Source organism: Heterodontus francisci, chromosome 24 (genome assembly GCF_036365525.1).
Source record: "Heterodontus francisci isolate sHetFra1 chromosome 24, sHetFra1.hap1, whole genome shotgun sequence".
Taxonomy (NCBI): Eukaryota; Metazoa; Chordata; class Chondrichthyes; order Heterodontiformes; family Heterodontidae; genus Heterodontus; species Heterodontus francisci.
In genome coordinates this window covers 73,636,757-73,658,533 of record NC_090394.1, presented here as the reverse complement: position 1 = coordinate 73,658,533, position 21,777 = coordinate 73,636,757, and the positions used below count along the sequence as shown (strand labels likewise).

At 43.7% G+C, this 21,777-nt stretch overlaps 1 protein-coding gene across 1 annotated transcript in view; it reads right to left on the bottom strand.

Annotated features, from left to right (window-relative positions):
• LOC137383525 (BAR/IMD domain-containing adapter protein 2-like 1) overlaps window positions 1-21,777 on the bottom strand; it is a 148,306-nt gene that overhangs the window by 22,223 nt on the left and 104,306 nt on the right. Inside the window, exon 12 of the mRNA XM_068056570.1 lies at window positions 16,183-16,360. Within this exon, the coding sequence (XP_067912671.1) occupies window positions 16,183-16,360 (178 nt within the window). The remainder of the gene's footprint in view (window positions 1-16,182; window positions 16,361-21,777) is intronic.

Sequence of the window (21,777 nt, the reverse complement as noted above, 5' to 3'; positions counted from 1 at the left end):
AACTTCCAAGATAAGGGAGTGTTCCACATTTTCTAGGCACTCATATGAATCCTAATCAATGGGGCTGGGGCGTGTGCATTTGAAGCTTGCTGATGGAGAAATTTGTAGCTGGCGAGCTGTAAAAGATCATGTCAGTAGCGCCTCTTGATGGCTTAAACCCATGTTGAGATTTGGGGTAATAAAAACAAGAAATGCTGGAAATACTCAGCAGGACTGGCAGCATCTGTGGAGAGAGAAGCAGAGTTAATGTTTCAGGTCAGTGACCCTTCATCAGAACTGGCAATTAGAAATGTAATAGGTTTTAAGCAAGTAAAGCGGGGGTGGGGCAAGAAATAACCAAAGAGGTGTTGATAGGACAAGGTCACAGAGAATAGCTAACCAGAAAGTCATCGAGTAAAGGCAAACGGTATGTTAATAGTGTGTTGAAAGACAAAGCATTAGTGCAGAGAGGGTGTTAATTGACAGAAAAATGAACAGCCTGGCCCCAAGCACAAACATGAAAAAAAGTGAGTAGGCACAGCAGAAACAAACTAAAATAAAACAAAGAAGAAAAAAAACTAAAAAATAATAAAAAGGCGAGCCCCGTCATGCTCTGAAATTATCGAACTCAATGTTCAGTCCGGCAGGCTGTAACGTGCCTAATCGGTAAATGAGGTGCTGTTCCTCAAGCTTGCGTTGATGTCCACTGGAACACTGCAGCAATCCCAGGACAGAGATGTGAGCATGAGAGCAGGGTTTGAGGAACAGCACCTCATTTATCAATTAGGCACACTACAGCCTGCCGGACTGAACAGAGTTCAATAATTTCAGAATATGACTGGCCCCCCCTTGTTATTTTTATTAGTTCTTTTTTTTTAATATGTTTATTTTATTTTAATTTTTTTTAGTTTGTTTCTACTGTGCCTACCCACTTTTTTTTGCATGTTTGTGTTTGGGGCCAGGCAGTTCATTTTTCTGTCAATTAATGCCCCCTCTGCACTAACGCTTTGTCTTTCAACAGACCATTAACATACCATTTACCTTTGCTCCATTACCTTTGGTCAGTTATTCTCTGTGACCTTGTCCTATCAACACCTTCTCTTTGGTTATCTCTTGCCCCATCCCCGCTTTACTTGCTTAGAACCTATTACATTTCTAATATTTGTCAGTTCTGATGAAGGGTCACTGACCTGAAACATTAAATCTGCTTCTCTCTCCACAGATGCTGCCAGACCTGCTGAGTATATCCAGCATTTCTTGTTTTTATTCCAGATTTCCAGCATGTGCAGTATTTTGCTTTTATGAGAGATTCTGGTGTAGCTCTTCAGCAAGTTTAATGAGTCAGTTCAGAAGGATTCTTATAATAATTTTTCCTGCAATGGAGAACAGGGAGATGCCTCTAATTTCCACAGTTGGATTTGCCCCCTTTCTTGAAGACTGTCACAATCATGGCATCCTTGAGATCATTTGGGACTTCCTCTTCATTTCAGATCTGTATGATGAGGGCTTGGAGCTGCAATGTTAGTTTCTCTCCTCCATGCTCAAAGATTTCAGCAGGGATTTCATCACCTCCTGCTGCTTTGTTGTTCTTCATTTGGGTGACGGCTTTAATCACCTCCATAGGCGTTGGCGGAGTTCTGAGCTCGTCTCTAACTGGATGTTGTGGGATGAAGTTGAGAATACTCTTGCCAGCAATGTATTCTTGATTGAAAAGGTCTTCAAAATGCTCCCAACAGTGTTGACAGCTTCCCTTTCCTTGATCAGATCTCCAACTTTAGGCCTCAAAGGTGCTGGTCCTCGAGTACTTGGACCATAAATGGGTGGGTTCTGGAGTACACCCCCTTGTCCTCACCACGGAACCTGGGCGATGAGTAAGAAAGGGTCGATCAAAACAGGGTGAAGTATGGTGGTCTCTATGCCCTGGGCTACTTTGGTTACTGTGAAGGCCTCTAGAAATACTCAGCAGATGGGGCTCTAGCAAACAAGTCCTCAATGGCAGAACAGGCGGAGGGAGATTTGCCATCTGAAATATCTCAATGGTTGTTCTGGCGGACGAAGGTTGCAGTAGAACAAAACTCCCCCGCCCCCCAATCTTCTTCGCTTCCTTGCCATTGGATCAAGGTGTTGTTCTGTCAAGATACTTGTGGAAGCTGCTGTGCAACAATTTCTCCACGCTAAATGGAGGTTATGCACAGGCATCTTCCTTTCCGAGCACATCCTCCAAGCTCTTCGGCGACCAGCAAATGGCTACGGGAGCAGGATTGTGTTATCCAGAAGCATCCAGTCATGATCTGGCATGGAGGCAGCAGTTACAAGATGGTCGTCCAGCACTTGGATGAGGCAGGGATGCCTTTAGGCAGCTGTAACTGCGACCGAGAAGTTCTAGAACATAGAACAGTACAGCACAGTACAGGCCCTTCGGCCCACGATGTTGTGCCGAACCTTTAACCTACACTAAGATCAAACTACCTACATACTCTTCATTCTACTATCATCCATGTACCTATCCAAGAGTCACTTAAATGTCCCTAATGTATCTGCTTCTACTACCACCGCTGGCAGTGCATTCCACGCACCCACCGCTCTGTGTAAAGAACCTACCCTCTGACATCTCCCCGAAACCTTCCTCCAATCACCTTAAAATTATGCCCCCTCGTGATAGCCCTTTCCACCCTGGGAAAAAGTCTCTGGCTATCCACTCTATCTATGCCTCTCATCATCTTGTACCCCTCTATCAAGTCACCTCTCATCCTTCTTCGCTCCAATGAGAAAAGCCCTAGCTCCCTCAACCTTTCTTCGTAAGACATGCCCTCCAGTCCAGGCAGCATCCCGGTAAATCTCCTCTGCACCCTCTCTAAAGCTTCCACATCCTTCCTATAATGAGGCGACCAGAACTGAACACAATATTCCAAGTGTGGTCTAACAGGGCTTTATAGAGCTGCAGCATAACCTCGCGGCTCTTAAACTCAATCCCCCTGTTAATGAAAGCCAACACACCATACGCCTTCTTAACAACCCTATCAACTTGGGTGGCAACTTTGAGCGATCTATGGACATGGACCCAAGATCCCTCTGTTCTTCCACACTACCAAGAATCATGTCTTTAAGCCTGTATTCTGCATTCAAATTCGACCTTCCAAAATGAATCACTTCACACTTTTCCAGGTTGAACTCCATCTGCCACTTCTCAGCCCAGCTCTGCATCCTGTCAATGTTCCGTTGCAACCTACAACAGCCTTCCACACTATCCACAACTCCAGCAATCTTCGTGTCATCGGCAAACTTGCTAACCCATCCTTGCACTTCCTCATCCAAGTCATTTATAAAAATCACAAAGAGCAGAGGTCCCAGAACAGATCCCTGCGGAACACCACTGGTCACCGAGCTCCAGGCTGAATATTTTCCATCTACTACCACCCTCTGTCTTCTATGGGCCAGCCAATTTTGTATCCAGACAGCCAACTTTCCCTGTATCCCATGCCTCCTTACTTTCTGAATGAGTCTACCATTTGGAACCTCAAACGCCTTGCTAAAATCCATATACACCACATCCACTGCTCTTCCTTCATCAATGTGTTTTGTCACATCTTCAAAGAATTCAATAAGGCTTGTGAGGCATGACCTGCCCCTCACAAAGCCATGCTGACTGTCTCTAATCAAACCATGCTTTTCCAAATAATCATAAATCCTGTCTCTCAGAATCCTCTCCAATAATTTGCCCACTTCCGACGTGAGACTGACTGGTCTATAATTCCCAGGGTTATCCCTATTCCCTTTCTTGAACAAGGGAATAACATTTGCCACCCTCCAATCATCTGGTACTACTCCAGTGGACAGTGAGGACGCAAAGATCATCGCCAAAGGCGCAGCAATCTCTTTCCTCGCTTCCCGTAATATCCTTGGGTATATCCCGTCTGGCCCCGGGGACTTATCTGTCCTCATATCATTCAAAATTTCAAGCACATCCTCCCTCTTAACATCAACCTGTTCGAGCATATCAGCCTGTTTCACGCTGTCCTCACAAACGACCAGGTCCCTCTCACTAGTGAATACTGAAGCATTCATTTAGGACCTCCCCTACCTCCTCCAACTCCAGGCACAAGTTCCCTCCACTATCCCTGATCGGCCCTACCCTCACTCTGGCCATCCTCTTGTTCCTCACATAAGTGAGGAACGCCTTGGGATTTTCCTTAATCCTACCCGCCAAGACTTTTTCATGTCCCCTTCTAGCTCTCCTAAGTCCATTTTTCAGTTCCTTCCTGGCTACCTTGTAACCCTCCAGAGCCCTGTCTGATTCTGGCTTCCTCAACCTTAAGTAAGCTTCCTTCGTCCTCTTGACTAGCTGTTCCACATCTCTTGTCATCCAAGGTTCCTTCACCCTACCATCCCTTCCTTGCCTCATCGGGACAAACCTATCCAGCAGTCGCAGCAAGTGCTCCCTTAACAACCTCCACATTTCTGTCTTGCATTTCCCTGAACATCTGTTCCCAATTTATGCTCCCCAGTTCCTGCCTAATAGCATTGTAATTCCCCCTCCCCCAATTAAATATTTTCCCATCCGTCTGCTCCTGTCCCTCTCCATGACTATAGTAAAGGTCAGGGAGTTGTGATCACTATCACCGAAATGCTCTCCCACCGAAAGATCTGCCACCTGGCCTGGTTTGTTGCCAAGCACCAAGTCCAACATAGCCTCCCCTCTAGCTGGCCTATCTACATATTGAGTCAGAAAACCTTCCTGGACACACCTGACAAAAACTGCTCCATCCAAACTATTTGCACTAAGGAGGTTCCAATCAATATTAGGGAAGTTGAAGTCACCCATGACAACAACCCTGTTACTTCTGCACCTTTCCAAAATCTGCCTCCCAATCTGTTCCTCCGTGTCTCTGTTGCTATTGGGGGGGTCTATAAAAAACTTCCAATAAAGTGACTGCTCCTTTCCTGTTTCTGACTTCCACCCATAATGACTCAGTAGACAAACCCTCCTCGACGACCTCCCTTTCTGCAGCTGTGATACTATCCCTGATTAGCAATGCCACTCCTCCACCTCTTTTACCTCCCTCCCTATTCCTTTTGAAACATCTAAACCCCGGAACATCCAACATCCATTCCTGCCCCTGTGATATCCAAGTCTCCGTGATGGCCACAACATCGTAGCTCCAAGTACTGATCCATGCTCTAAGTTCATCACCCTTATTCCTGACATTTCTTGCGTTAAAATAGACACACTTCAACCCATCATGCTGGCTGCAACTTTGCCCTGTCAACTGTCTAACCTTCGTCACAGACTCTCTGCACTCTGTATCTGCCTGTTCAACAGCTACCCCATCCACTGATCCGTAGCTCCGGTTCCCATCCCCCTGCCAAACTAGTTTAAACCTCCCGCCCAGTATATTGGTGCCCCTCCAGTTCAGATGCAACCCGCCCTTCTTGCACAGGTCCCACCTTCCCCAGAAGGTATCCCAATGATCCACATATCTGAAGCCCTCCCTCCTACACCAGCTCTGTAGCCACGTGTTCAGCTGCATTCGCTCCCTGTTTCTAGCCTCACTAGCACGTGGCACTGGTATCAATCCTGAGATTACTACTCTGCTCGTCCTGCCTTTTAGCTTCCAACCTAACTCCCTATATTCGCTTTTCAGGTCCTCATCCCTTTTCCTAGCTATGTCATTGGTACCGATGTGTACCACAACCTCTGGCTGCTCCCCCTCCCCCTTAAGAATCCTGTAGACTCGATCCGAGACATCCCTGAACCTGGCACCCGGGAGGCAACATACCATCCAGGAGTCTCGTTCGCGACCACAGAATCTCCTGTCTGTTCCTCTAACCATTGAATCGCCTATCACTATCGCTCTCTTATTCTCCCCCCTTCCCTTCTGAGCCACAGAGCCAGGCTCAGTGCCAGAGACCTGGCCGCTGTGGCTTTCCCCTGGTAGGTCGTCCCCCCCAACCATATCCAAAATGGTATACTTATTATTCAGGGGAACGGCCACAGGGGATCCCTGCACTGTGCTCTTTAGGATTCACTCTGCTCACCACTTTATTGGAGAGGGGGCTGGAAAAGGTGCCCTACACACAGTCTGCCTCAACTTTCCTGACTGGACAGCTGCATCCAGAGGGATCAATTTCTGAGGTAGAAACACACAGAAGATACAAGTAGTAAAGCTTGGGACCTGGAATATCAGGTGTAGTGGACACGCCCGTGAGTGATCGCTTGGAGCGACACACTGCATTTGTCAACAGAGAACTTCAGCAATATGACATTGACATCGCCGCTCTGTATGAGACCCGGTGAGCTGGAGAGGGGCAGCTCAAGGAACACAGGCGACTGTACTTTCTTCTGGAAGGGAAAAATCAGAAGAACAATGCAGAATTCACAGAGTTAGATTTGCCATCAAGAAGGAACTTGTCAACCAGCTTCATGAGTTCCCTCTTGGAAGCAATTAGCGCATCATGACCCAACTCTAGTTGCCGACAACGAAACCAAGGAAGATTTCTATGCCAAACTTGACCAAGCTCTTTGTGGGGTTCCAAAGGGGGACAAGCTTATTCCTCACAGAGACTTCAACGCCAGAGTTGGAAGAGATTCCAATCTCTGGAATGGAACCATTGGCAGGGAAAGAATTGGAAATGTCAACTCCAAATGCATTCTTCCCCTTACCAAATGCGCAGAGCATGGACTCATGACCAATACCCTGTTCCGCCAGTAGAACAATTACAAAACATAACACCCACAGTCCAAACACTGGCACCTGATCAATTACGTCATTGTCTGTGCCTGGAATTGCAAAGATGTCAACACCAGAGAAATGACAGGAGCTAGTGACAAACTGGACCGATCACAGACTAATTTGTTCAATCACGTCCATCCAACTGACTTCCAAACGACAGATGCAACGGAAGCCCACGAAAGATCAACGTCAATGTTCACACACTGCTGGCTCACAGCAACACTGAAAAGCCTGGAAGCAGGTCATTCAGCCTCAAATGGTTCAAGGAATCGCCCAAGGAACGTGGAAGTAAGGTGGAGGTTTGGGCCTTCACAAATATGATGGTAGACTTTATTCACCATCCAAGAACTCTTCAGCTGAGAACAATAGCATTCTTTAGTTGGCTACTGGGACGTTCAACAGCAGTTTAGGTGACTCATCTACTTATGTTACCTCCTTTTTGAAGTACCTAGTCTCAGACCAGCACTTCCCCCAACATTTTGGGGAAGTTTGTTGTCACTAATCTGCTTTGGTGCAAACCTTTTGCTTTTACTTCCCACCACAAAAGAGATTTGGTTGTGGGGGGTGGGGGGAGGTGGTGTGTGGCATGCAACTGGTCTACGCCAGCAGCATGAAACAAGCTTATAGCAAATCGGCACGAGATTGTTTACTGCATCCAATCCTCTTTCCACTGAAGCTCACAGAACAATAATTCAAACTCTTTTTGGAGACTTGTTTTCTAGACTCAATGTCACTTTTATTTGTTGTCATGCTAGGCCCCCACCGGCCAAGAATGAGGAACATTAATTTTGTCATGAACATTGATATTAAACTGTTACTGGAGTGAAGAAAGGACTTGTTAAACAGATCAGCCGTGGCTGGAAAAGACATTTGCATATTGGTGATTGGAAGGACAAAGGACCATTCCCTGACACATTCAACCCACAATGGACCTTGATCACAGGTATTGTGTGTAAGAGGAGCATTCCAGAAAACCAGGAGGGTAATACAATCCAAAACGTGGTCAGACCAGTTAGTCACATGACTAACTTGCTTGGCAACTTGGGTTTTTCGGAATTGTACAATTGAGCTCAGTGTCTGTTTGCTCCTGGACTGAAGATCTCTCCTGGCCGCTCCCATCTTTTTCTCACAAGCCTCTGAATCCACTGAAGTCACATGAACCCCCAAAGAGAAAAGTCTCCTACAGCGAACAAGGTTTAAGAGGAATACTGGGCCCCAATGAAAAGCAAGATCTACCTACAATCAAGGACTCTAACATGAGCTTAAAAAACCTGAACAAAAACTCTTCAGCTATTGCCTCAAACTTTTCCACTTTATTTTTCTTCTGCTCTTTTCTGTCTCTACTTGCATGGGTGCATCGTGTATGCATGCTAGCGTGGGCGCATCATGTATCCGTAGGCGCCAACCAAATTAGAGTTTAAGTTGAAGTTTAATTGTTTTAAAGAAGAAAAGTTGAAATTTAAGAAAGCCTGTTCATGCTTGCTTCTTTGCCTTATAATTGGAAACCAGTGAACAAGGATTCACCAAGAGTGAGCTAAAAACACGGTGTTTTTAAAATTAAACCATGTTACGGCAAGATCAGGTGAAGGCTGAAAGGGACCCCCTAGACACCTTTCTCACCTGGTCGTAACAGAAACTTGGGCGCTAGTGTCCGGAATTGACCCATAGACAAATGAGAGAAATTGAAAGTGGTAAGCCAAATTGTTGCCAATCAAAAAAAAAGCAAGACTTCAATACAGTTTTTCTTGTGGTTACGTGTGCTTGAATATGAACATGTCTGTGACTGAAGCTAGTAGCTCCCCAAGCCAGGGTGAAGTAACTTGAGATAAGATAAAAGCACTGTCTATGGAGGAGTTGACGAAAATGACTGAGCAGTGTGGGATCACTGCATGTGCCAAGGCTAGGAAGTCTGAACTCTTAAGGCTAGTGGCCAACCATTTTTCCCTTGAACCTGAAAAAGCAGAAATAGGGTTAGAAGCAGACTCCGACAGGATATTGTTAGCAAAGATACAATTGGAACAGAGGAAACTTGAATTTGAGGAAAGAGAGGGGGAGAAAGAGAGAGCCTTCCAGAAGGAAGGTGAAGAAAATGAAAAGCAGGAGAGGGAGAGAGAAAAAATATTCTGGAAGGAATATGAAGAAAGAGAGCTGAGGCGGCAGAGTAGCCCCAGTGAAAGCATGGCCAATATGGAGAAGCATAATTCAGGGCTGGGTACAGAATTATTAAAACTAGCTCAACTAATTCCAAGATTCAATGAGGAGGATGTAGAAGGATTTTTCTGTCCTTTGAGTAACTGGTATGACAGCTAAAATGGCCAGCTGAGACCTAGCCTCTTTTACTACAAAGCTACCTGGAAAAGCCAGTGAGGTTTATTCCCTGTTGCCAGATGAGAGTTCATCAAATTATGAACTGACAAAAAAATGCAATCCTCTGGGGAGATGAACTAGTACCCGAAACCTATCGCCAAAAGTTAGAACCCTCAAGAAGCAAGCCAATCAAACTTATCTTGAGTTTGAAAGAAGTAAGTAGCTGGCTTTTGACCAGTGCCTCAGGGCTCTTAAAGTACAACTCAGCTATGAGAATCTCAGAAGTAATTCTGTTAGAGGAATTTAAACACTCTCTCCCACTCTCCATAAAGACCCATGTAGAGGAGCAGTGGGTCCAGAGAGCCCAGCAAGTGGCCGTTCTGGCCGATGAGTTTGCTTTAATTTATAAGTCGGTTTCCCAGGGGAGAACCTTTCCTAATCAACCCCATAAATCTGAAAAGGACAAAGAGTGGGAAGGTGATCGGAGCCCAAGCAGTCCTGGGAGAGAAAGAAAAGCAGGAGACACAGGGGCTCCTCCTCTAGCCAAAAAGGAAGGTGCTATGAGCAACAGCGAGACCCAGAGACCTGGGTGCTTCCATTGTAATAAAGCAGGACATTTAAAAGCTGACTGCTGGAAACTAAAGGGAAAACCTGTCAGGTTAATCAGGACACACCCACTCAGTGAAGAAGTGAACCTGATGGAAAGCACAGCAGAACAAGCTGTGGCTTTAACTGCAGTAAGAGTGAAACCCAGGAAGCTTACGGCTGCAAGTGCAGGAAAAATTAATAAAACTCCTGAAGGTTATCAGGGTTTTGTGTCTGAAGGGAAAGTAACCCCATAACCCTCGAGTGGGGCAAGCAAGCCCATAGTAATTCTCAGGGACACAGGGGCGACTAGATCTCTTTTACTGGGAAAAGGCCTGACCTTTTCCCCCCAGAGTGTGCAGTGAACACCAGAATGGTGGTGAACGGCATTGGAGGGCAGTGTATGCCTGTACACCGGCTGCACCTGGAGCGCGACCTAGTTTCGGGACCGGTGACTGTAGGGATTGTCCCTAGTTTGTCTGTGGACGGGGTTGACCTGCTCCTAGGTAATGATATGGAGGAGGTGAAGGTGGTAGCCTCCCCAGCGGTGAAAGAAAGACCGCAGGAGGTCAGAGAGACAGGGCAGTGGCAGGAGACGGAACCCTGCAGTTTCCCTGAATGTGTAGTGATCATACCAGCTCCTCCAGAGGAGACTGCATTGGCACTGCAAGCAGATGACCAGGTCTGTCTGTCTGAGACTTTGAGAAAGTTAGGAGACCCAGGGAATGAATTAAATGGATTTTCCCTAGCTGAGGCTCAGCAAGCTGACCCAGTATTGAGAGAGTTAGCACAGGCTGCCCAGTCTGAAAGTGAAGCAGAGGGAGTCCCTGACTGCTACTATTTAAAGAATGAGGTACTGATGAGGAAACGGAGTTCTCCTCACAGACCTGAGAGCAAGGAGTTGACAGTAGTTCACCAGTTAGTGGTGCCACAGAGGTACTGGACAGAATTATTAAGAAGGTCCCACAAGACTACAGTGGCTGTACATGCTGGTATACGAAAGAACAAAGCCCGCATAAGACAACAATTTGACTGGCCAAAACTCCACAAAGATGTGGTGGTGTACTACAGGAGTTTCCACATGTGCCAGGTTGAGGGGAAACCCCAACCTATAGTGAAATTGCACCCCAAAGTCCTGTATCGGTGTTAGGAGGACCTTGTAGCAGAGGGCTGGTGAACTGTAAGGGACCCCTGCCGAGAACAAAAGGGGACAAGCAGGCACAAAGCTGGCAAAAGTTTAGAAAGGGAAGGGGAAAATGTGACCAAGAGGGCAGGTTAAAGGAAGTCCGGGAGGAATCCCGGATGAAAACTCCTACTGTCCGGTCAGCCAACCCTGAAAAATGTGAAAAGGTAGACCCTCACATCCTCCTACATAAATGCAGACACTAGATGCACCCCACCAGAGTTGTTAGCAGCATTTACAGGAAACTGCAAAGACCGACCTCTAGGGGCAGAGAAACCGTGAGGGTAATGCCTCACCTAGTCAAAGTTCCAGAGGGGAGTGCAGTAGAGTCTGCACAAATACCTGCAGGCAGGAGTGTTCTCTAGGACAAAGGGGAGAGTAGCAAAGAATCCTCCCCCGCAGTCAGAAAAAAGAAAACCACCCATTCCCCTAAAGTCAAAAGCCTTTTCATGACTCAGCAAAACACTGAAGGGGAGTTCAGGATAGACCCGCCCACTACTGACTCTCCTGGGAAGAAAATTACCTCAGCAGGAACAAAGACCCTAGACAGCCATGGAAATGGGCAAATGGAAGAGGAACTTCCCCAAAACTTTATCAGGATGCCAAAACGGGGCGATTTTAATAAGTTGTAGGATTTGTGAATGAAAGAGAGAAATGCATGTTTTTTTTCTGTATTTTATATTTTCTCTCGACCCTTTTTATGAAATGTACTTTTCTCAAATCACATTTCATTCCGCAGGGCGTGGCAGTGTCATGCTTGGCCCCGACCTGCCAAGAATGAGGCACATTAATTTTGTCATGAACATTGATATTAAACTGTAACTGGAAAGAAAGGACTTGTTAAACAGACCAACCATGGCTGGAAAAGATATTTGCATATTAACAGATGGTGACTGGAAGGGCAAAGAACCATTCCCTGACACATTCAACTCACAAAAGGACCTTGGTCTGTTTTTTAAATTTGTTCATGGGATTTGGGCGCCTCTGACTAGGCCAGCATTTATTGTCCGTCCTTAATTGCCCTTGAACTGAATGGCTTGCTAGGCCATTTAAGAGTCAATCACATTGCTGTGGGTCTGGAGTCACACAGAGGACAACAGATTTCCTTCCCTAAAGGACATTAGTGAACCAGATGGGTTTTTACAACAATTGACAATGGTTTCATGACTACCATTAGACTAGCTTTTATTTAAATTCCAGATGTATTAATTGAATTCAAATTTGACCGTCTGCCGTGGTGGGATTAGAACCCATATCTCCAAAGCATTAGCCTGGGTCTTTGGATTATTACTGCAGTGACATTACCACTACGCCATCCCCTCCCCTAGGTATTGTGTGTAAGAGGAGCATTCCAGAGACTAAGATGATACAATCCAAGATGTGGTTAGACCAGTTAGTCACATGACTAACCTGCTTGGCAACCTGGGTTTTTCTGAATTGTACAAACAGTTTGAACTCAAGAGTATCTGTTTGCTCCTGGACTGAGAAGATCTCTCCTGTCTGCTCCCATCTCCTTCTCACAAGCCTCTGAATCCACAGGAGACACATGAACCGCAAGAGAGAAAAGCCTCCTACAGTGAACAAGCTTTAAGAAAAATACTGGGCCCCAATGGAAAGCAAGGATCTACCTACAATCAAGGACTCTACAGTGAGCTTGAAGAACCTTAACAAAAACGCTTCAGATATTGCCTCAAACTTCTCCACTTTATTTTTCTTCTGCTCTTTTCTGTCTCTATTTGCACTTGTGTATCACGTATGCATGCTAGCGTGGGCGCGTTGTGTATCCGTAGGCATCAACCAAATTAGAATTTAAATTTAATAAATTTCAACTTTTCTTCTTTAAACCTAAGAAAGCCTGTTTGTGCTCGTTTCTTTGCCTTATAATTGGAAAGCGGTGAACAAGGATTCACCAAGGGGGAGCTAAAAACACTGAGTTTAAAATTAAACCCTGTTTACGGTAAGACCAGGTGAAGGCTGAAAGGGATCCCTAGACATCTTTCTCACCTGGTCATTACATTGGTTTGAAATTAAAAATCTTGGCGATATTTTCCAAGTCAATGGAAAATAAAAGCTGGCGCAGTATTTAATAGGCTGCCGATTTGCTATGTGCCCATTTTGAGCAGTTACCATAGACCAATTTCATTCTCATGGTATTTGCCATTTCAAGGGAACCTACACTACCATAATTAATCATATCCAGAAGGAGGAACTTATCTCAATGCAAGTGTAAGTTATATGCTTTATGACAACAGCAGTAACATTAGGGAGAATTACTTTTATTGCCAGAAAGCAGGAATAATTTCTATCACTTTCCTTTAGAAATAAATTTGACTTAATCTTGAGATGTCGTGAATTAAGATCAAAACATTGAGTAATTGTGCATTTGTCCAATTCTACTTTGTAGTATGCTGCCTTTCAAATGTTTCATGCTATTTTACAGAAACATGCACAAGTTGAAAGCTGCAAATGTGTAATGAGCCGACGACAATTAAGATAGAAAATGATAACTTTTCATTAAAAACTTGAAAATAAGAAACACCCTTACTCTGGTAGGATATTGCTTTATAAAATAAAAAATACAATTAATGTCTTCGTTTGACAACTTATTGATTTTAGTAATATGGTATCTTAGATTGCATTTTCAGTCTGTCTGGATGCAAAATACCATAATGCAGTTACTGAAAATAGCATAGTAATGATCAGCTGTTGCTTCTAATTATGACACGAGAATATAAAAGTCATTAAACAGAAGCCAAGTGTTGCGGTTCTTCACATCAATCGTGTGGAATACTCTCTAAAAGGACCTCCTAATAGCCTGCAACAGAGTAGCATTGCCTAAAAACAGGTCTGCCAGCCCTTTGGGCAGAAACATGGTGCAAGCGGACCTGAAGAGGAGCAGAAAATATAAACTAATCTTTTAAAATTTAAGACCTAGAATCAATTCAGAATTAATGGAGAATTATTTTCTGTTTCACTGAAGTCAACTCTCACTGAACTAATTAACATTTCTACCTCTGATCCTTGATCTGTTTACAAATACTCAATTTGTACTGGAAAACGGAAGAGAGCAAGAAAGGCCTGTAATTGATTAATTACAAATACCATACTACCGATGTTACTAAAATGGGGTCTGAATTCCACATCACTAAAATGGATGCACATTGAGCTTCTCAATGAAATATTACAGCACAGAAGGAGACCATCCAGCCCCATCATACCTGTGCTGGCACTTGGCTAGAGAAATCCAAAAATCAATACCACTGCCTCACTCACTCTGCACAATCTTGCATGAGTTCAAATATATATGCAGTTTTTTGTTGAAAGATGCAGTGGTCTCTGCCCATAACCATTTTCTACAGTGAAATATTTCAAGCCCAACAATCCTCTGCATAAAGAAATTTCTCGTAATTTTTCTGAGAACTAAAGTCAGTCACGGACCCTTCTCCAGAGGAAATAGTCTTTCCATGTTCACTAACAAAACCCTTTGTAATTTTAAAAACTTCCATTAAATCTCCCCTTACTCTTCTTTGATCCAATGAAAATAGTCCCAACATTTCAAGTCTGTCGACTTCATCAAGTAAATTTCTACCCAAGCCGCATTTCCTCTCATACCATATGCCTCTGTTTTTCTAATAATTAGATTCCCTATGCCATCTATGAGTGGTTCCAGACTCTCCAACTATTCCATTACTGTCATAAGCTTATAAAATCACTACATTTCCTACCATTATCTGTTGGCCTTTTTTCTTATTTCTGTTAAGTCCTTCTCATCTCCCTTTTCACCTCTAATAAAGCGGCTATACTTTTCATGACTTTCTTTATATTTTAGCCCTAATTTTATCAGGTGCCTGGCCTTTAAGTTTCAGTTTAGCTTTAATCTCTCTAACTGCTGAACTCTATTCTTTCACGCATCCTCTTTTCATCATAATGGAATACATTTATTCTGTAATCACATTTGCGATCTTGTGAAATAGTGAACATTTTTGTAAAAGTGTGAAATAGTCCATTTTGGCAGGAAGAATAAATAAAAAAGCATATTAGCTCAATAGTGAGAGATTGCAGAGCTGAGATGCAGAGAAATCTGGGTGTCCTAGTGCATCAATTGCAAAAGGTTAGTATGCAGGTACAGCAAGTAATTAGGAAAGCTAATAGAATGTTATTGTTCATTGCGAAGGGAGTTGAATACAAAAGTAGGGAGGTTATGCTACAGTTATACAGGGCATTGGTGAGACCACTTCTGGAGTACTGTATTCTGTGTTAGTCTCTTTATTTAAGGAAGGATGTAAATACGTTGGAAGCAGTTCAGAGAAGGTTTATTAGACTGATAACTGGAATGGGCGGGTTATCTTATGAGGAAAGGTTGGACGGGTTAGGCTTGTATCGGCTGGATTTTAGAAGAGTAAAAGGCGACTTGATTGAAATATACAAAATCCTGAAGGGTTTTGGCAGGGTGGAAGTGGAAGGATGTTTCCTCTTGTGGGAGAATCTAGAACTAGGTGTCACTGTTTAAAAATAAAGGGTCACCCATTTAAGACAGACATGAGAATTTTTTTCTGAGGGTCGTGAGTCTTTGGAACGCTCTTCTTCAAAAGGTGGTGGAAGCAGAGTCTTCGAATTTTTTTTTTAAGGTAGAGGTAGATAGATTTTTGTTAAGTAAGGGGGTGAAAGATTATCAGGGGTAGGCGGGAATGTGGAGTTGAGGTTACAATCAAATCAGTTACGATCTTATTGAATGGTGGAGCAGGCTCGAGGGGCTCAGTGGCCTACTCCTGCTCCTAACTTGTAGGTTCTTATGTATCTGTAAACCTGTTGTCTGTACATACTGCACAGTAAATAAGAACCAATAGAAGGAGGAAATAATTCATGACACATATCTGGTCAGAACACAACATTCTTTGTACTCGGCCATGCACTGAAATTCATCATTAAGTTGATTTTATCTTTTTTGAAATTTGTATAACTGGAAACCAGACTCCGTGCTACGGTTTTTGGAGTACCCGAATATGCAAACTACATATTCAACTCAAACACTGGTTCCATAGATTTATTAATGCAAGTCAATAACCCACAAATTGTCAACTCTGATCTGATGGCCATCAAACTTCTCAACTTGCAATGTATTGAAAGGGTGGAATTCTGGTCAGTATGGATTTTGTGCTCAAGTTTTTGGAGTGGAGCTTCGACCCACAGCCCTGTGACTGAGAGGTGAGAGTGAGCCACAAATGACAAGTAGGAGATTGACTGTATTGCTTGCACAGCACTGAATTGCTGAGAACCTTGTTTTGATGCAACTACACGAAAGAAATGACAATAGTCCTAGAATTAAATGCAAGAACACCCTGTAATCATTGTTATTTATAGAATGGGTGGTACATATGGTATTTGATGGGTACTTACTGAACTTGTATTGTCTGATTGGGGTACAATTCCTCTGCTTGGCGCACTGCTGTAAGAGTGGAATGATACTTCCTTGTTGTGATGTTTAACTGGCTCTGATACATAATCTGGAGGCGGTAGGACAACATTTGACCTCTCTGCAAGATTCAGAATGCTCATACTCCGCGCTGGAGCTGTGCTAAACCAAAGACAATAAAATAAGAATTAAAAAGTGCTGTTTTCCATTATTGCAAATGTACTATAAAAAAAGTGTAGAAAACGTTAAAACAATCAGATTTTAATTAATCCAATAGTCTAGCATAAAAACAGTTACACTTAATATATACAGGTTACAGAATTTCCCATCAATCAACTGCAGATCACTCATTTTAATAATTTTGCCAGTAGTTATTTTGTGTTAATGTCTTTAAGTTCTAACACAGAGAACATCATCCAGTCATGGTTATGTAACCTTGCCTTAACTAACGTCGATTTCATTATTAGATTATCTTTAGTTTGCCTGCAAGGCACAGGCAAAATTTCAATGAAAAATTAACTCTGGTTGTCTCTGCTACTTAAACTGCTTTTTGTTGTACTATCCTTAGGTTACTGGAGTTTCTTCTCACATCACTATGATCCATTTCAGAATGCATAATGATGATTTAGTCAAGTGCATGTTATATGCAAAATGTATAGTACATATGGGGTAAACTCTTGAAAAATACAGCTAAACACATTTAACTCGGGAAACCTATTGAAAGTATTACATTATTGAAATTTCCAAGGATGAATTAATTCCTGTAACTCCAAGTTAGAGTCAACTACCCAGGGGAGGTAGTCACATTGCTTCTGTGACTTTCAATTAGAGCTTTGTCAACCTGATGTGCTGTCAAGTTAAACATTGTTTTCATAAGTTCCTGAAGGAGGTCACACCAATTATCACAAAAAAAAAATGAGACACAAATGATTAACACAGCAGCATAATGAAATGGATTTCTAATAGAATCATACAGCACAGGAGGCCATCTGGTCCATTGTGCCTGTGCCAGCACTTTGAAAGAGCTATCCAATTAGCCCACTCCCCCTGCTCTTTCCCCATGGCACTACTTTTTTAAAAACTTTGCAAGTATATATCAAATTCCTGTTTGAAAGTTATTACTGAATCTGTTTCCACTACCCTTTCAGGCAGCGCATTCCAGATTATAACAACTCAGTACTTCTATTGCAGAACAGTTCTAGTTGGGTATTAAGTTGTTGAACCAAATTAAAATACATCCTTCAGGCAACTGAGTGGGACAAGGTGTTAGATGCTGGCCTTTTGCCTCTGGCACCAATGGGATGAAAGTCTCCTTTGTCTGCAAGGGATGAGTTTGGGCAGGGTGTCTTTTGTAACAAATTAAAAAGGTATTTAAACTGGTACAGTGTGGCACAGTTGCTCCTCTGAGATTGAGGCTGAGGTACAGTGTTAGGACTCTACTCTGCAGTTGGCTGTGCTATACCTGAGCTGGACTGCTTGATGCTGACATTGGTGCGTCACATGTTCCCTCTGAGCACAAAGCAAATGTTTAAAAAAGGAAGAAATCCTCCCCCATTGTTGTGCACCAGAAGTTAGAAAAGGCCTGCACAGAATGGATTGATTTCTTGCAGAAACAGCCAACAGAAAGAGATAATACCTATGAAATATATAATCTGCTATAATTGAGCAGAAACCTGGAACTTGGATTGCCAAAATAACATAACACTGATTTAAACTTTCATTGTTAATGGTTGGGATTCTGCAGAATTCCTTAGCATGACATACAGCGATGGTCTTTGTGAAGTTACACAGAGTTACGTTGGGTGTACAACACTCATTCGAAGTAACATTTACTTCACACAAGTGCCAGGCACTGACCATCTCCAACAAGATAATATCTAACCATCTCCCCTTAACATCCAATGGCATTACCATCATTGAATCCTCAATCATCATTATCCTGGGGGTCACCACTGTCCAGATATTTAACTGGACCAGCCACATAAATACTGTGGCAACAAAAGCAGGTCAGAGGCTGGCTATTCTTTGGCAAGTGACTCACCTTCTGACTCCCCAAAGCCTGTCCACCATCTGCTTGGTGCAAGTCAGGAGTGTTTTGGAATCCTTCCCACTTGCCTGGATGGGTGTAGCTCCAACAAAACTCAACACCATCCAGGACAAAGCAGCCTGCTTGATTGGCATCACACCCACCACTTTAAATATTCACTCCTTCCACCACCAGTGCACTGTATCTGCAGTGTGTACCATCTGCAAGATGCAATGAAGCAATTTGCCAAGGCTTCTTCAACAGCACCTCCCAAACCCACATCCTCTACCACCTAGAACAGGGTTGTCCAACATACGGCCCGGGGGCCACACTCTGGCCACTAAAGGTTTCGATCCGGCACGCCAATCAGCATGCGCTTAGTTCAAGCCTGTCAATCCTGGTGCTGGACAATAAAAAGTGTAGGGGGAGGTAGGCGAACTTGTTGAGGTGGCGAAGAGGTGAGCTCGAGGAGTCTGCGGTACAGAAGGGAAGTTGGAGTTGGTGGAGAAGGGATGTCAGCGGTGGGGAAGAGGAGGAATTGGCAGCGGAGAAGGGAAGCAGGAGTCAGCAGCGGAGAAGGGAAGTCGGAGTCGGGGGTGAGCTCGAGGAGTGTGGGGTGTGGGGTGAGGTGAGCTCGAGAAGTCAGGGGTGTAGGAGGAGGGGAGCTCGAGGAGTCAGAGGGGTGGGGGGAGGGGAGCTTGCAGGAACTGATGAAAGGTCACAGACCTGAAACGTTAACTTTGCTCCTCTCTACACAGATGCTGCCAGACTTGCTGAGTATTTCCAGCACTTTCTGTTTTAATTTCAGATTTCCAGCATCCGCAGTATTTTTGCTATTACTTTGGCTTTTATTAAAGTATAAGACTTGTTGGTAGTTTTGTAACCATTTTGAAGTTAAGAGTCGCTTCCCTCTCTAGATGGCGGCCCATGGATAAAGCAAGAAAAGGAAGATTGATGCTGAAAGTTGAGCATTCAAACGGTCTTGGACCAATGATTTTTTATTAGTAAGATAAATTTTTAATGCCTTTATCTTTCAAAATTTGCTCATCAGCCCCCCCGGCTGAGCAAAAATCGTAATGCAACCCTCTGCCCGAAAAGGTTGGACAACCCTGAAGGACAAAGGTAGCAGGCGCACAGGAACACCAGCACCTCAGAGTTCCCCGCCAACTCATACATCATCCTTACTTGGAAATATATCACTGTTCCTTCATCGTCACTGAGTCAACATCCTGAAACTCCTTACCTATCAGCACTGTGGGAGTACCCTCAGCACATGGGCTGCAGCGATTCAAGAATGCAGCTCACCAACGCCTTCCCAAGGGCTATTAGGGATTGGCAATAAATGTTGACCTTGCAGTGACACCCACATCCCGTGAATGAAAAAAAACAAACTCGTCTATGCCAGTGTTTATACTCCACACAAGCCTCTTTCCACCAATTCATCTAACCCTTTTAAGTGTTGCTTTTGAACTGGTAATTACATGTTTGTTCAAGACTGCAACATATTTGATTTTCTAGATGACATTAAATGCAAGATTACAGCTTTGAGTGATTTACACTTATCTGAACTGCTCAAGCATATTACAGGCTCAACACAACCTTAGTTTCTCCACCGCCACCACCCACCCCCCCCGCCCCACCAAATGTGAAATGTAGTTCTTTTCTTCACCACCACTGCACCTCCCAGCCACTGAAGAGCTTTCAAGCTGCTATTTTAACTTTAGTTTGCATCTTTATCTCACCCACGAGGTCAGATAAAGAAAGCTTGTAATCATCAGCATTTCTATTGCATTGCAACTAACAGACTGAAAGACAACTATGCAATTTTATTGACTAATGAAAATAAAGACAAAAGAACAGACAAGCCCGTCAGCCAAGATCCACCTAAATATAAGTTGGAGACAAAGGGTTAAGATTGCCAAGTGCTCAAGAGAAGCATTCCTTTAAAATCAATGTCTTTATTAACTAGTATTACCTTCTGATGTCTTTGCACAGGAGAGAATAAAGCACAGCAACAAATGAAGTGTTCTTGACATGATTACTCATATTAAGCCATCTCAATCAAGCACCACCATCGTGACTTAATATTTTGGTTGTATAGCACAGGTATTCAAACTGAGTTTCAAGGATATTATTTCTGCTGTTCTGCACTAATAAGAATATTTCTGCAAATGACAGTGCAGTTTTTGTCTGGATTTATATAAACAACGTACATGACTATGTGGGGGGTAGGATCAGTAAGTTCACGGATGACACAAAGATTGGCCGAGTGGTTAACAGTGAGGTTGAGTGTCTTGGGTTACAGGAAGATATAGACGGGATGGTCAAATGGGCAGAAAAGTGGCAGATGGAATTTAACCCTGAAAAGTGTGAGGTGATACACTTTGGAAGGAGTAATGTGACACGGAAGTATTCAATGAATGGCCTGACACTGGGAAGTTCCGAGGAACAAAAGCGTGTTTGTCCATAGATCTCTGAAGGCAGAAGGGCAGGGTGGTGAAAAAGGCATATGGGACACTTGCCTTTATCAATCGAGGCATAGATTACAAAAGCAGGGAGGTCATGTTGGAGTTGTATAGAACTTTGGTAAGGCCACAGCTGGAGTACTGTGTGCAATTCTGGTTGCCACATTATAGGAAGGATGTGATTGCACTGGAGGGGGTGCAGAGGCAATTCACCAGGATGTTGCCCGGGATGGAACATTTAAGCTATGAAGAGAGGTTGGATAGGCTTGGGTTGTTTTCGCTGGAGCAGAGAAGACTGAGGGGTGATCTGATCGAGGTGTACAAGATTATGAGGGGCAGGGACAGGGTGGATAGAGAGCAGCTGTTCCCCTTAGTTGAAGGGTCAGTTACAAGGGGACACAAGTTTAAGGTGAGGGGTAGGAGGTTTAAGGGGGATTTGAGGAAGAACATTTTTACCCAGTGGGTGTTGACGGTCTGGAATGCACTGCCTGGGAGGGTGGTAGAGGCAGGTTGTCTCACATCCTTTAAAAAGTACCTGGATGAGCACTTGGCACATCACAACATTCAAGGCTATGGGTCAAGTGCTGGCAAATGGGATTAGGTAGACAGGTCAGGTGTCTTTAATGCATCGGTGCAGACTCGATGGGCTGAAGGCCTCTTCTGCACTGTATTATTCGGTGATTCTGTGATAGCTAGGACTGTCCTCCAATGAAAACAGAAATTGGGCAGGGTTTATCATGGCCAGGCAATCTGCCTCTGATTGTGTCCCTGAAGATGAATTTGAAGAATTTTATCCCCATTGTTCTAGTACATCAATTAACAAAAGCTCAAAAAACTAATTTTTCTCATCACTGCAGTAGTGAAAAAAAACTTAGGATGAATTGCGCTCACCAAGAGGTGATGCATTAGCAAGGGGAAATTTTATTACTATAAATTCTCAATAATTGTCAGCATTGAGCTCTCAGGGATAGCTCAGGCAGCTGGAGTAGAGATCCTATCCCCCTGTCCCAATCTACTGTAAGCTCAAGCTTCCATTCCCACTGCCCCAGTGTGACATCTCCATTCCCCCACACCAGCCACCTAAGTAG